Raw genomic sequence first — 15,487 nt, 5'->3', positions numbered from 1 at the left:
TATGCTGTCTTGAAGGCAAAGGTCGTTTTAGACCGAATATAAATTTACATTTCTCTTTAGTTCATTCACTAAAGTATGTTAAAAAGTCTAATAACATTTAATATTTTCTTGTAGGAATATTAAAGTTTCATGAATACTACTTGGGAGATACAACTCTAGAAAATACTGGCGATTTCACTGAATCTGGAAGTTTCAGTTTTCAGGGGTCAAACAGTTCCGTTCTAGAACAGCATATCGCAAATGTCCGGGAAAGCCTCGGGGTGGACTCCTACTACACACGGTTAGTTGTATGCTGCAGTTTGTACTTTTACCTCTGCATTGTATATGTTCCTGAAAGCATAAAATGTAAGTTGTATAATTGGAGGGTGGGTCAAAAACAGGAAAAACATGGAAAGAATAAGGTGTAGAGATGAGTGGACCCGTGGAAGTTCGGTTCGGCAGATTGAACCGGACTTTAGATAAACTTTTGTTCTGGACCCGGACTTCACCTGAACTTCAATGGAAGTCACTAATTGGGCAGTTCAGGACTCCACCCCAATGCCGCCAACCATAAACAGAGCAGTTCCGGGCGAGGGTGTACAGGTTTTTTCTTTCCTTTTTTTTTTGTACACGCTACATCCGATTATGCAGTTGTTGCTCCCAGTGCAAGACAATCACTGTAAGCTGCTTGCACTGGGCTGAGCACCGAGTGTACCTGAACACAGCAAGTGGAGCATAGAGCATCCAAACTTTGAACCCGAACTCTTTTTTTTTTTTGTAAAGTCTGTGTTTGGTTCCAATATATCGAACCTTGGGTTTACTCATCTCTAGTAAGGTGTACAAACTCCATCAGTATCTGCCTCCACCATGCTGCCTGTAAGTCTGTTACTTGTGAAGTTACACTGTACTATGTAACATTTTATACTATTTCTAATATATAACAGACGAGAGGGGGAATATTGCTGAAATATGAAAGTGAATGCAATCAGATGTGGAGACTTTTTGTGTACAGCCACCAGCTAGCATACAGCTTTTATCGCTTTTCCTGTATGTGACTGGTCTCTAGAATAAAATATCATGAATAGATTGGGTTGGTGTTCTAACCATTGTCTATTCTTGGGGTGCTGCTTGTAGGTAATTGGATGAAGCTCTTATTTGATGGGGGGGTTGTTCAGTACAATAGACAGTTATGCTATAACACAGCATACTTAGAAAGAAGTTGTCGCTACTCTTTAATGACTAATGCTCTGTATATTGTGCACACTATAATATAATCACAGGGGGGGGACTCATCTCTGCAGAATATGAGAAAAGTCTCTGATCAACCTGTGTATTAATACACAACCCATTGTGATTTTGACCGCAAATAAATCTGAGGTATCTCCATATTTCTGTAATAGAGATGTTTCCTGGCTGCTACTTTATTGCTTTATTACTAGGGAATATTTTAAATGGTAACAAGTAATCTTACCTTAACCAGTGAATTAAAGATAATGACAATTAATAATGATAATGATAAAATATAAATTATATGGGGAAACCCATTCCTGAAATGTGATATAAGTACGTTGGCTGCAGGTGTAAGGAGCGTGCTCAGGAGCTGAGCCCGTGATTTACTCATGATATGCTGCCTGTTATACACAGCCTACATCTTTCTGTAACAGTAGTGACCCGAGCTTGATCTGATCGCTGTTGTTTAAAGGGATTGTCCATCACTAACATAATCAGTTCCTTGTTGGAAACAGTTCTCTTAACTTTAACCAGGAATCCGAAGGAATTTTAAGGAAACTCTTTAATCTGGTTAAAGTTAAAAGAACTACTCTTGACGATAAGTAGTAAAATCGAGTCGCAAGTTAAAACAAAGTCTATTGCTGCTGCGGTGATAGATTATAGTTAACTAGTGATTAATGTACTTGCCAATACTAGCTCCAAGTCTCTAAGTTATAGTATTGCTTAGTTTGTTACTTCCTTTTGGGAGCTTGCTCCGAGCTAAGTTACACATTGTTTGCTCTGCAAATTAGTTGTAGTTTTCTGTATATACCAAAAATTGGATAAGGTCTCATGGGATGATTGTGTAATGCCTCCTGTTCTCCGAAGTGACAGGTATCAACACTTGTCACAAGCCAAGTCACTTTGGTATATCATAATGCGTGTAAGCCTAGATGTCACCACTGTTCAACATAAGGTGTCCATGTGGTTGGGAAAACACTGGTAAACTGTAATGACAGCAAGAAGTGCACAGAGGCAAACTTCTGCATGGACACATCATCAGACTATAAGAATGGTGTGTAGTGATCAATGCTGTACTGCAAGTGAAATTGTACAGAAGGCATTTGCATGACATTGGGCTAAGAGCCAGATGACCAGCTACCACTCTTAAAAACTATCATGGAGCTGAGCAAGATAGCAATGGTGCCCAGAATGGAGGTCCATCCTCTTTAGCATTGAGTATTAAGATTAGACTTTTTGTCTAGGTAGGGATAAGCTTGGTCTGATGACTATGTGGACAACACCACGAAGGGGTTTTCACAAGGTAATGGTCGCAATGGTCCTATTTCTATGATAATGTTATGGTTTGACATAATGTACAGTAGCCAACCACTCTAGTCTTCATTCCAGGAGCCATAACAGCTCGGCATTACTTTTATTTGGTCATGGAACCAGCATTACACTTATTTATCCAAAGTATTCCAACACAACACCAGGCTGTATGTTGCTCGTGCTACTGTGAGCATGCTAAACATGTTAGCATGGCGGGCAGTGTCTCTAGACTTGTCTCCCATCAAGCACATCATTGGTGAGCAAATGCAAATGGAGTTGACAGCAGTGGATCTCGATGATTTGCCCATTTTATGGGACAAAGCCTTCCTCAGACAACAATTAAATAACCTCATTGATAGTATGCCAATGTGCGTATGGCCATGTATTCCATGAACTTTCCTTCCTGATGTCACAATTTCAGTGTTGAGGAGGGTATATCAGGATTACAGATTCTGTGGTCTAGCAATGAACATTAAAAAAACTGCAGAATAGATTTTCTTACCAGTTCTAAAATTTAAAGTCGATTGTATCTGATTATTTTAGTTCTTAGTACATGAAGAAAGTGTGACTGATGTAGTGGGAAACTATAGGATGCAAAGTGCTGGCTCATCAGGGAGGAAATCTCATCTTCCATTTAATAGTCCTCAGCCCGGCTCGTTTTCCAGCCCATAATACCCCTGAATGCAGAATGAACCCGTTTCAAGTCAACGGCATCAATACAAAGTGCAGGATGAGTCCTTTTATAATGTAAACAGAAACAAAATATATTTGGCAAGCAGTCAGCAGGCAGGGGAAGCCAGTAAAAACTGCATAATTTGCTGTTTGAGCCTGACAGCCGGTACATCTTCTATGTGAGCTCTACCTCCAGGGGATTTTTATGAAGGAAAGAGATATCCATGGATCTGAAAGAGACCTCTGACAAAAGCACTTTGCACACAAGCGCCATTATATTTAATGACACCCACCCTGCACTTCTACTGTCGTCACACGCCACTTGCACATTTCAGCAGGATCACAGGCTACGGGTGCTTCCTCTATATTACTATCTTTTTTTATTGTTTTTCCTTTCCGTTTGCTTCAAAGTAAAATCCGCTTTGTCATTATGAATGAAAAGGTGTTGTCATTTACCGAGGCGCGAACATGTGGTGCTTGTCAAAATCCAAGTCCCTGGTACTGCTGATTTCCATTTTTATATTGTCAGGACTGCACCAGATTCACATACAATGTGTCGGCTGGATGCAGACTACATACATATTACCGTCAGCAGGGAGACATATTACCAGTCGGCGTCTAGGGCGCAATAACCCACATTGCAGCATTCTTCTCACAAAACAAGTACCACTACCAATACAAGACAGTTAAAGGCATCCATACCTGCAAAAATGAAAGATCCCTGACCATCAAATAAATAAGAAGTCACTTTATAATAGAAATCTTATTAATTCTGCATATCTGATTTAAGGCATTGTAGACATATACGTATATATTGAATGACTACATCCATTATTTACATTGTTGGCTGCATGGACAGAAGCTATAGCTTAAAAATGGATGTGCTGTAAGTATATAGTTACATAAGTTGAAAAAAGACTTAGGTCCATCAAGTCCAACCTTTCTTATCTGTAAATTCTTTTTAAATTGTTTATGAAATAAAATGGAATGTGAAATTGTTCCTTTTGAGCCAGGTTCATATGAGCGTATTTCACTGTATATAGACCATAAAGCCCAGAATGACCGTGGATCTTCTGGTTTGGACTCACAAATCCCGTAGACACATATAAGTTTGTAAGTAGGTTGTGAGACCCACCGCCAAACCAGGGATTGCCGCCCATATTCGCTCGTATGAACTCAGCTTTACTTCTTCCATCATCTACAATGGGACTGTTACGGTTGCTGCGAGCACTGGAGACTATGTCCAGATTTCTTGCTACTGCACATGTGCGAGCGCTGGAGACTAAGTCCAGATTTCTTGCTACTGCACATGTACGAGCGCTGGAGACTAAGTCCAGATTTCTTGCTACTGCACATGTGCGAGCGCCGGAGACTAAGTCCAATCTTGGAGCCATTGCACATGTGCGGGTGACATCATCGCTGACACGAGGTCACATGTCTCTGACACCTTCTATGCCGATTGGTCGCTGGTCATGTGCTTGTGACGGCTTGCTCGGTGATAGGCCAGCATGACGTCACTCCTGTCGTTCTGGCAGCGGATTGGCTCTGGTGTCCTCCATCTTGGATGAGGCACAGAGTCTATATAAGACCCTGACACACGCCGCATGGTGCTCAGTCCTCTTGGTTCATGCATATGAGTAGACGCTCTGTGCGCGTTCCTCTAGGCATTCCTCTGTCTATGCTAGGTGAGCGCTACCGGCAGGGTAGCGTTCTTATACCTTACAGCTTCGGCTGCTGTCCGTATCCTTACCTCTTAGGGGAGCGGACATAGGCAGGTGCCTGAGGCACATGGTCTGGCTGGTCCTTGTGATTCTACTCGTAGGTGGACGTTGCCGCTAGGGTAACGTTCCTTATACTGCGTCTGGCAGTTGTTCGTATCCTCGCACACTAGGGGAGCGAACAGAGGTAGGAGCTTTGTGCGGCTTACGCTGCTGTTCGTCTCTTTTGCACCACTAGAAGAGCGGACCTAGGCAGGTGCCATATCTAGTGGTTCGTGTCCTCGCACACTAGTGGAGCGAACGCAGGTAGGAGCTTTGTGCGGCTTACGCTGCTGTTCGTCTCTTTTGCACCACTAGAAGAGCGGACCTAGGTAGGTGCCATTTTGCACACATTGCATTTGTCTCTGTGATTATTAACAGAGATCATTCCACACACCCTCCAAGTAAGGGAGGAATTGCTTTACTTACTTATTATATCCTTCTGTGAGTTAACAGAGGTATTGCACTCTGCCATAGTCTGCAGCAGAGTCTTTGCACGGTGGACCCTGACTGTCTGATACTCCTTTAGGTTCTTATCAGATAGCCCTCCGTAACAGGGACCTTGGAGGCATCGGCTCAGTTGCAGAAACACAAAACCTAAATTTCAAGGTATGTTCTATCACGTTTCACAGAGGACATCTTTTATTGCACTACATAGAATTTTTTTAAAGCAATAATTACCCGATCCTTTATTGCATTTGCTCCATTTTTTGTCTAATTTTTGATGTTTTTCATTTACACCTTATCCTTTTTTTTTAAGTCTATTTTATGTGTTTACCTAATTTATTATGATCATTATTATGTTGGGGGTGCTTGGGATTTTCATCTGATTCTTCAATTACAACGTCTTAAGGCCCCGTTACTCGCTACGATTTATCTAACGATATGTCGTCGCAACGCACTTTCATCATCGTTATCGACGTCGCTGCATGTGACACCTACAAGCGACTCCGAGCGATCGTTAAAATACCGAAAATCGTTGACACGTTGTTCATTTTCAAAATATTGTTCGGCGTTTCAATTATACGCCTCTGTCGTTGCCGGAATCGTCGGGAGGAATGCTGTGTGACTGTGTCCACACAACCACCTTGGTCAAACAATATATCGCTGAACGATGTAGCGTCGTTTGTGAGATGTGTACGTGTGACCGCTACAAAACGACCTATGAGCGATCTCGGCAAATCGTAGCAACGATCTGGGCATGTCACATCGCTAACGAGATCGCTAGCGATATCGTTGTGCCCTTTAGTCCAGTCATTTTATGAATACATGGAATTTTTGGAGGAAATGTTGCGACATTTTAGAGTTACATGCAACCGAATACTCTAAAAAGTCGTAAAAATGGTAAAAGACAAAAATAAAGAATATTTTATATCTTACGCAAAAATCATGAGACACTTTTGTCATTTTGAAGAATTTGGCACAAATAAATTACCAAAAATACCATCATAAGACAATAAAAAAGTAACAAAAATATTTTGTCTTAATTTTAAAAAAAATTACAATGTAAATACTTTACTGTTGTATTATTTTAAACAAATATTCCTTCAAAAGCAAGTCGATCAGTAGATACATCTTGTGTCCTCACAAAGTAGTAAGCTCTGATATAATCATCATTATGGGAGGTTCTGTACATCTTTGCATTTTCTAGGCCCCATTAGTTAATAGACTATTGAACACCTACATTTTTAGCTCAGCATTGGCTTGGACCCTTGGCTCCATATTTTCACATTTTGTAAAGAAGAATAAGAATAACAAAAAAAAGCAAAAGTGAAAATCTTTAGTGTACTCACTTCAACTCTGCCAGTCTTATGTCATTACCTTAAAGGAATGTGTCACCAGATGTTTACCACCTAATCTGAGAGAAGCATGATGTAGAGACAGAGACCCTGATTCCAGTGATGTGTCACTTACTGGGTTTCTTAGTGTAGTTTTGATAAAATCAATGTTTAATTAGCAGGAGATTATCACTAGAGGCTTAGTACACCTGCTGCCAGGTAGTCCTCCATATTCCTGAGTATGTAAACATGCACCTTGATATAGCAAAACTGAATAGTTTTCGCAGAGCTGAGTTTGTCTCTTATGTTCAGCTGTAGCAGAGCCCAGTGATACAGCAGAGCCCAGTGATACATCAGAGCCCAGTGATATTGCAGAGCCAGTGATATAGATTAATGACAAATGAGGTTAAAAGTAACATAGCCCAGTGGTGAAGTAGAACTTGGTTGGTCTGTTGAAATACTTCTAGGAGAGCCCAGCAATAAGGGGGCAACTTCTGCCAGACTATATGAATACTCAGGTGTCATGCTGTCTAAGGTGACCTGAAAAGGCCTAAGTACATGACACCGCAGGTCCCTTGCCACGATTAGCATAGTAACCCCATGTATACCTGAGCAGAAGAAGTTGGTCGCTGATAATGATGTGTAGAGAGCCTGGTGCTGGAGATGAGACCAGTGAACAGCAATGACTTTATACTGTAAACATAAGAGGTACAGTGGGTATGGAAAGTATTCAGACCCCTTTAAATTTTTCACTCTTTGTTTCATTGCAGCCATTTGGTAAATTCAAAAAAGATCATTTTTTTTTCTCATTAATGTACACTCTGCACCCCATCTTGACCAGAAATGTAGACATTTTTGCAAATTTATTAAACAAGAAAAACTGTAATATCACAGGGTCATAAGTATTCAGACCCATTGCTCAGTATTGAGTAGAAGCCCTCTTTTGAGCTAGTACAGCAATGAGTCTTCTTGGGAATGATGCAACAAGTTTTTCACACCTGGATTTGGGGACCCTTTGCCATTCTTCCTTGCATATCCTCTCCAGTTCCATCAGGTTGGATGGTGAACGTTGGTGGACAGCCATTTTCAGGTCTCTCCAGAGATGATCAATTGTATTTAGGTCAGGGCTCTGGCTGGGCCAGTCAAGAATGGTCACAGAGTTGTTCTGAAGCCACTCCTTTATTATTTTAGCTGTGTTCTTAGTGTCGTTGTCTTGTTGGACGGTGAACCTTCGGCCAAGTCTGAGTCCAGAGCACTCTGGAAGAGGTTTTCTTCCAGGTTATTTTTGTACTTGGCCCCATTCATCTTTCCTTCAATCGCAACCAGTCGTCCTGTCACTGCAGCTGAAAAACACCCCCATAGCATGATGATTCCACCACCATGTTTCACTGTTGGGATTGTATTGGGCAGATGATGAGCGGTGCCTTGTTTTCTCCACACATACCGCTTAGAATTATCACCCAAAAGTTCTATCTTCATCTCATCAGACCAGAGACTCTTAAGGCCCCGTTACACACAACAACGTATCTAACGATATATCGCCGGGGTCATGGATTCCGTGACGCACATCCGGCATCGTTAGCGACGTCGTTGCGTGTGACACCAACGAGCGGCTGTTAACGATGGAAAATACTCACCAAATCGCCCATCGTTGACACGTCATTCATTTTCAAAAAATTGTTGGTTGTTGAGGACGCAGGTTGTTCGTCGTTCCTGCGGCAGCACACATCGCTATGTGTGACACCGCAGGAACGATGAAGAACACAACATTACCTGCGGCCGCCCACAATGAGGAAGGAAGGAGGTGGGTGGGATATTCCGCCCGCTCATCTCCGCCCCTCCGCTTCTATTGGGCGGCCGCTTAGTGACGCCGCTGTGACGCCGAACGAACCTCCCTCTTAGAAAGGAGGCGGTTCGCTGGCCACAGAGATGTTGCTAGGCAGGTAAGTATGTGTGATGGGTCCTAACGATGGTGTGCGCCACGGGCAGTGATTTGCCCGTGACGCACAATTGACTGGGGTAGGCGCTAGCGATGTCACTGCATGTAAAGGCCCCTTTATTTCTCATATTCTGGGAGTTCTTCATGTGTTTTTTTGTAAACTCTACGCAGGCTTTCATATGTCTTGCACTGAGGAGAGGCTTCTGTCGGGCCACTCTGCCATAAAGGTCCGACTGGTGGAGGGCTGCAGCGATAGTTAACTTTGTGGAACTTTCTCCCATCTCCCAATAATTCATTTTTGGGTTACCAGTACTGGAATTTCTTCTTTTGAGCAGATTCTCCTGAGATTCTCCATGTATCCTCTCCAGTTATAGTAGTTTACTTTGTCTTGGCGATCACTTAGATTTTTTTTTGTATGAATACTTGTTTTAAAACTTTAGCTATTGATATTTTTTCCATAAATGTCACACTCCATAATCAATTTGTGTCGTTTTCTCCATTTTTTTTTTAAATGGAATTTTAACCACATTCATGTTTCCAGCACATTAGGTTTCTTTTTTAGGCCATAAAGCAGTTGAAACTACCATTTTTGAAAGAAGTCAAAAACTACCTCCCCCTCGACAATCTTTTCTACTCTGCTCACTTGAAGCAATACCAAAGTAAAAACCAGAGGTAGAATATATATGGTTGACTGAGGCGACTTAAAGGGTTTTGGAGCATGAATATCTCGTGTAGGTGCTCAGTGATGCGAATGAAGACATTTCTAAACACACAGGATCAGTTTTTTGGCACGGAAAGAGAAAAGTCTGAAAAGAATCTTCACAGCTTATTCATTGTAAATAGTATTATGAGCATGTGCAATCTATGGCAAATTAGAATCTGTGGCTAAATTTGCTAATTACCCAAATCGAGACCAGAAACTCTATTTTGTGCTTGGTCTTATTTGCTGTTGTGGAGGGAATCCATGTTGAGATATGGAGAATCACAGAAGGTGTATCCTTACAAACGTCTGTGTCTTCCCTTCCCTTTCAGCTGTGCATTTCCCCGAAGAGGCCACATCTGTCAATCAGTTGAAGAACAGGGTAACTAAAATCATGCCAGTTCCCAGGGAGGGCATAGCAAATTGCAAAAACTAAAAACGCGTGGAGTTATTTTGATTTAAAAAAATTGGAACCTTCAGACCTCGCTGCTCTGTTTGGATTTATTCTACATTGCAAGATGTAGTTATTTCTTTGAACTCTCCATTGGTCCGTTTATTGACATTTGCCAAGCATGCCACTACTTTTGATGTGTGCAGCAATCTCTAAGTAAATGTTTATATTGTTACATATCTACGGTATCTTATTATAATCTATTCCATGTCCATACCTGAATCCTGCTTATACTTTTATCATCCCCCTTTTCAGATATAAACATGTTCTATCCTTATGTTTTGATATAATAAGCAAAATAGATTGCGTCGGTGTAATTATTTTTTAGACATCCATCTAGTTGTTTTATATATATACAGTGGAACCTTGGATTACGAGCATAATTCGTTCCAGGAGTGTGCTCTTAAACCAAGTTACTCTTATATCAAAGTGAATTTTCCCATAGGAAATAATTGAAACACAGACAATTCGTTCCACAACCCAAAAATATTTGCTATATTTATACAAACTTATTACGGTAATACAAAATAATGTCCTGTATTCATATAAAATTATTACAGTGCACGAATACAAAATACTGTACAGTAAAAAACATATAAAACAAATTAAACTGCGCATTAGCTTTCAATAAACTTGTTGATGTGTAAGAGGTACAGTATAAGCAATGTGCTGTACTGGTTCGAAAAAAAGTACAATACTGTATCCACAAATGCAAACTGATAGACATGCTATATAGTATATACTGTACAATGGTATAATGTATACAGCACATATGTACAGAAAGTTACCTCCAGAGCGGGTCAGAGTGCGGTGAAAGGACAGAACCAGACGTGTGTACGGTGAAGATTTGCTCTTCTTGCAAAGCATTGCTTTTAAACCAAGTTACAAATTTGTAAAAAGCTTTGGAACCTTGGTTTAAGAGTAACTTGGTTTGAGAGCATATATATATATATATATATATATATATAAAATATATATAGCTTATGTAACATATGACTGCTATATACAGCATAATGTATGTAGCAAGTCTATTAACAGTGAGCTGCTTATCATAGGAAGAGCAAGATATTTTCAACATATTTATAAATGACCTTGTTGGGGGCATGCGGAGTAGAATTTCAATATTTGCAGATGATACTAAACTCTGCATGGTAATCAATACAGAGGAGGATAATTTTATATTACAGGGAGATTTATGTAAATTGGAGGATTGGGCTGAGAAGTGGCAATTGAAGTTTAATGTAGATAAATGTAAGGTCATGCACTTGGGTAGAGGAAATAACATTTATGATTATGTACTTAATTGTAGAACACTGGGTAAAACAGACACAGAAAAAGACTTGGGTGTATGGGTGGATGGTAAACTTCACTTTAGTGGACAGTGTCAGGCAGCTGCTGCCAGGGCTAATAAAATAATGGGATGTATTAAAAGAGGTATAAGTGTTCATGAAAAAAATATAGTTCTACCTCTGTACAAGTCACTAGTGCGACCGCACTTAGAATACTGTGTACAATTCTGGTCACCGATATATAAGAAGGACATAGCTGAACTGGAGAGGGTGCAGAGAAGAGCGACCAAGATTATTAGAGGAATGGGTGGGCTGCAATACCAAGACAGGATATAAAACTTGGGGTTATTTAGTTTGGAAAAACGAAGGCTTAGGGGGGATCTAATCACAATGTATAAATATATGAGGGGACAGTACAGAGCCCTTTCCAAAGATCTTTTTACACCTAGGCCTGCGACTGGAACACGGGGGCATCCGCTACGTCTTGAGGAAAGAAGGTTTAATCATAATCACAGACGAGGATTCTTTACTGTACGAGCAGTGATACTATGGAACTCTCTGCCGCATGATGTTGTAATGAGTGATTCACTACTAACATTTAAGCAGAGCCTGGATGCCTTTCTTGAAAAATTTAATATTACCAGTTATGTATATTAGATTTTATGACAGGGTATTGATCCAGGGAACTAGTCTGATTGCCGGATGTGGAGTCAGGAAGGAAATTTTTTCCCCATTGGAACTTGTTTGCCACATTGGGTTTTTTTTGCCTTCCTCTGGATCAACATGTTAGGCTACGGGTTGAACGAGATGGACTTAGAGTCTCCCTTCAACCTTAAAAACTATGATACTATGATACTATGATACTATGAAGATCGGACAAAGGCTGTAGTCCAAACTGTGATTATCTCCTAGTGATAAAACCTTCATTGTATGTAAACAACAGAACACAGTTTAATAAATCACTTGTCTTTGAAATCTGTGTCTCAGCATCTACATTATGCTGTCTTCATATTACATAGCAAAAACCTGTTGGTAGATTCCCTTTAACATAGACTACACTTTTTGTAGAGGCATGTAACAACTGTAAATTATGTTTTTGCCTGTTTTAATATAGCAAATACATTCAAACATAAAGGCAGTTGTTTGTTCCTAACTTACTAGTTTGTTATTAAAGATTTTTGAGGTGATTGTTGTCAATTCCTATATGCAGAACAAATGCACAGAGACCACGGCAAACATGGTACAACTACCGACCTAACTAAAATACTTAACCTCTCTCATCTGATACCTTTCCCTCCTCATTCAAACATGCTGTCATAAACCCTTTACCATAAAAACATCCCACGGCCAGAACTGCACTGCTAACTACCGGTCTGTACCCCTATAGCTCTAAACTCTTGCAAAGTTTGGACAACTCTCATCTAATCTTACCCCTTAGGCTGCTTTCACACTACGTTTTTTTAACATGCGTCCTGAACATTTTCTTGCTGCAAAAGCGGATCCAGTGCAAATGCGTTTTCATTTCAATGCATTTGCAATGGACTTGCATCAACATGCGTTGACATGCGTTTGCGTGCAGTTTTGTCAGAATCCAGCGACTTGCAGTTTTTTAACATTATTTAAAAACGCTACTTGTAGCATTTTTGAGCTGCGTCCAAATATTGCAAGTCGCTGGATTCTGACAAAACTGCATGCAAACGCATGTCAACGGTGGTATACTGATAAACAGGATCCTGTTTGGTGTACTGAGCATGCACAGAAACCACAGAGAGTGAGTTTATTTCTCTCTCCTCTCTCTCTTTCTCTCTCTCTCTTTCTCTCTTTTTCTCTCTCTCTCACTCTCTCTCTTTTTCTCTCTCTCTCTCTTTCTCTCTCTCTTTCTCTAACTTTCTCTCTCTCTTGCTTTTTCTCTCTTTTTCTTTCTCTCTCTCTCTCTCTTTCTCTCTCACTTTCTCACTCTCTCTTTCTCTCTCTTTCTTTCTCTCTCTCTTTCTCTCTCTCTTTCTTTCTCTCTCTTTCTTTATCTCTTTCTTTCTCTCTCTCTTTCTCTCTCTCTTTCTCTCTTTCTTTCTCTTTCTCTCTCTCTTCTTTCTCTCTTTCTCTCTCTCTTTCTCTCTCTCTTTCTCACTCTCTCTTTCTTTCTTTCTCTCTCTTTCTCTCTCTCTTTCTCTCTCTCTTTCTTTGTTTATCTCTTTCTTTCTTTCTCTTTCGCTCTCTCTTTCTCTCTCTCTTTCTCTCTTTCTTTTTCTCTTTCTCTCTCTTCTTTCTCTATCTCTCTCTTTCTCTCTCTTTCTTTCTCACTCTCTCTTTCTTTCTCACTCTCACTTTCATTCTTTCTCTCTCTGTCTCTCTCTCTCCTCTTTTTTTCCCCAGCGGCATCTGAATTTCCAGTCTGTCACGTTCAGCTCCACTGACTCCCGATCACATGGCTTCAATGCCCGCCCATAAACTTCAAGTGGCAGGATCCTGTAAAATAACACTTGCGTTTGCATGCGTTTTTCTTTAGAAAAACAGGATCCGCTTTTGCAGCAAAAAAATTTTCATAACGCATGTTAAAAGAAACATAATGTGAAAGCAGCCTTACAATCCAGTTTCTACTCTTTACATTCTACGGCAATTGTCCTTACTCCTTACTAAAGTCTAACTATCCACTAATCGCTAGATCTCTTCTCATTCTCCTGGACCACTCTGCAGCATCTGATACTGTGCATAACCAACTCATCCTCTTTATTCCATCTCTATGCTGATGACACCCAATTACGCACATACAATAAGAAGGCGACCGGCTACATTGTTAATGCAGGAATGTACCGCAGAAGTGGTGTGAATCTGATTGTTCATGCTGGTACTTGTAGTGCCACATGTTTTGTTAAAGTATTCACAGGGGCAGGTTCACGGATGGCTGGTTGTAAGTTTGCTAGCAGTGCCATCACTTCTCTTGTCTGCATTGTTGAATAATGTATTGCAGTGTAATGTCGTATATAGTTCGTACATCCCCTTTGATAAATTGGTGCTCTATACATACAATTATTAAGACTTGTCTGCCCCACATTGCTCATATTGTACCTATATTTACTGAAAATAGTCTGTAAGTTGTAGAGAAGGTAATCAGTGCTAGTTGATGGATCAGAACAAATTCTCTTACCTCCTAACCTTATGATTGTTTGGATTTGGCTATATTCTATTATATACAATGATGGCATCCAGTGCATATATCACTCTTACTTCCTATTATGTATTCAGGTATCCCCACATGTAGGCAAAAAACCAACAATATAGGTAGAAATATGTAAAAGCTTAAAAAAAGATGTAGCTATGGGTAGAACCTTCTGTACAGTTATTATTACAGATTACTGGTTATATAATTTGTCATGTAGTTTATATAAGGGGGATATTCAGATTTTAACCCCTTCATGACCTATCATGTACTGGTATGTCGTTGGTCATGTCCCTCCTTTTGATGCGAGCTTGCACTTCGAGTCTGCATCTTTCCCTGCACACATGGGTTGAACCGATCAGCCAACATGTGCCTCTAAAGCGGGCTTTACACGCTACGATATATCTAACGAGATGTCGGCGGGGTCACGTCGTAAGTGACGCACATCCGGCCTCATTAGTGATATCGTAGTTTGTGACAGCTATGAACGAGCAGAAATACTAACCTTCTCGTTCATCGCTGACACGTCGCTCATTTTCTAAAAATCGCACGTCCTGTTGTTCATCGTACCCGGGGCAGCACACATCACTCCGTGTGACACCCCGGGAACGATGAACTGCAGCTTACCTGCGGCCGCCGGCAATGCTGAAGAAAGGAGGTGGGCGGGATGTTTACGTCCCGCTCATCTCCGCCCCTCCGCTTCTATCGGCCGGCCGCTGTGTGACGTCGCTGTGACGCCAAACGTCCCTCCCCCTTCCGGAAGTGGATGTTCGCCACCCACAGCGAGGTCATTCGGGAGGTAAGTACGTGTGACGGGGGGTTACAGCATTGTGCGACACGGGCAAGACATTGCCCGTGCCGCACAAATGATGGAGGCGGGTGCGATCGCAAATGCAATCGCATGATACATTGTAACGTGTAAAGCTGGCTTTACAGTGGCAAGCAGATCAGAGATCCACCTGTCGGTGTTAACTAGTTAATTCCCTCTGTCAGTCTCTGACAGCGGGATTTACCACGCGAAGGCGGGGAATGTGTCACTCTCATTGGTGGACCCATAACGTGATCACAGGGCACCGATTGGTTCTCATGATGGCTGGGGGTCAACCAATGACCCTTGTCTCCGTCATGAGAAACTTCCTGTGAACGCCGGCTGCTCTGTACAGCACAAGCAATCGGAAGATTGCAGCTTCAAGTTCCCTAAGGGGACTAGTAAAAACAATAAAA

General features: G+C 41.1%; 1 protein-coding gene across 2 annotated transcripts in view; it reads left to right on the top strand.

Moving 5' to 3' along the window:
* Window positions 1-15,487, top strand: part of TTC28 (tetratricopeptide repeat domain 28) — a 672,774-nt gene that overhangs the window by 455,751 nt on the left and 201,536 nt on the right. For both annotated transcript variants that reach the window (XM_075320126.1, XM_075320118.1), the window contains exon 11: window positions 115-280. In XM_075320126.1, the coding sequence (XP_075176241.1) occupies window positions 115-280 (166 nt within the window). The remainder of the gene's footprint in view (window positions 1-114; window positions 281-15,487) is intronic.

Source organism: Anomaloglossus baeobatrachus, chromosome 1, assembly GCF_048569485.1.
Source record: "Anomaloglossus baeobatrachus isolate aAnoBae1 chromosome 1, aAnoBae1.hap1, whole genome shotgun sequence".
Lineage (NCBI taxonomy): Eukaryota > Metazoa > Chordata > Amphibia > Anura > Aromobatidae > Anomaloglossus > Anomaloglossus baeobatrachus.
This window is presented reverse-complemented; position numbering and strand designations above follow the sequence as displayed.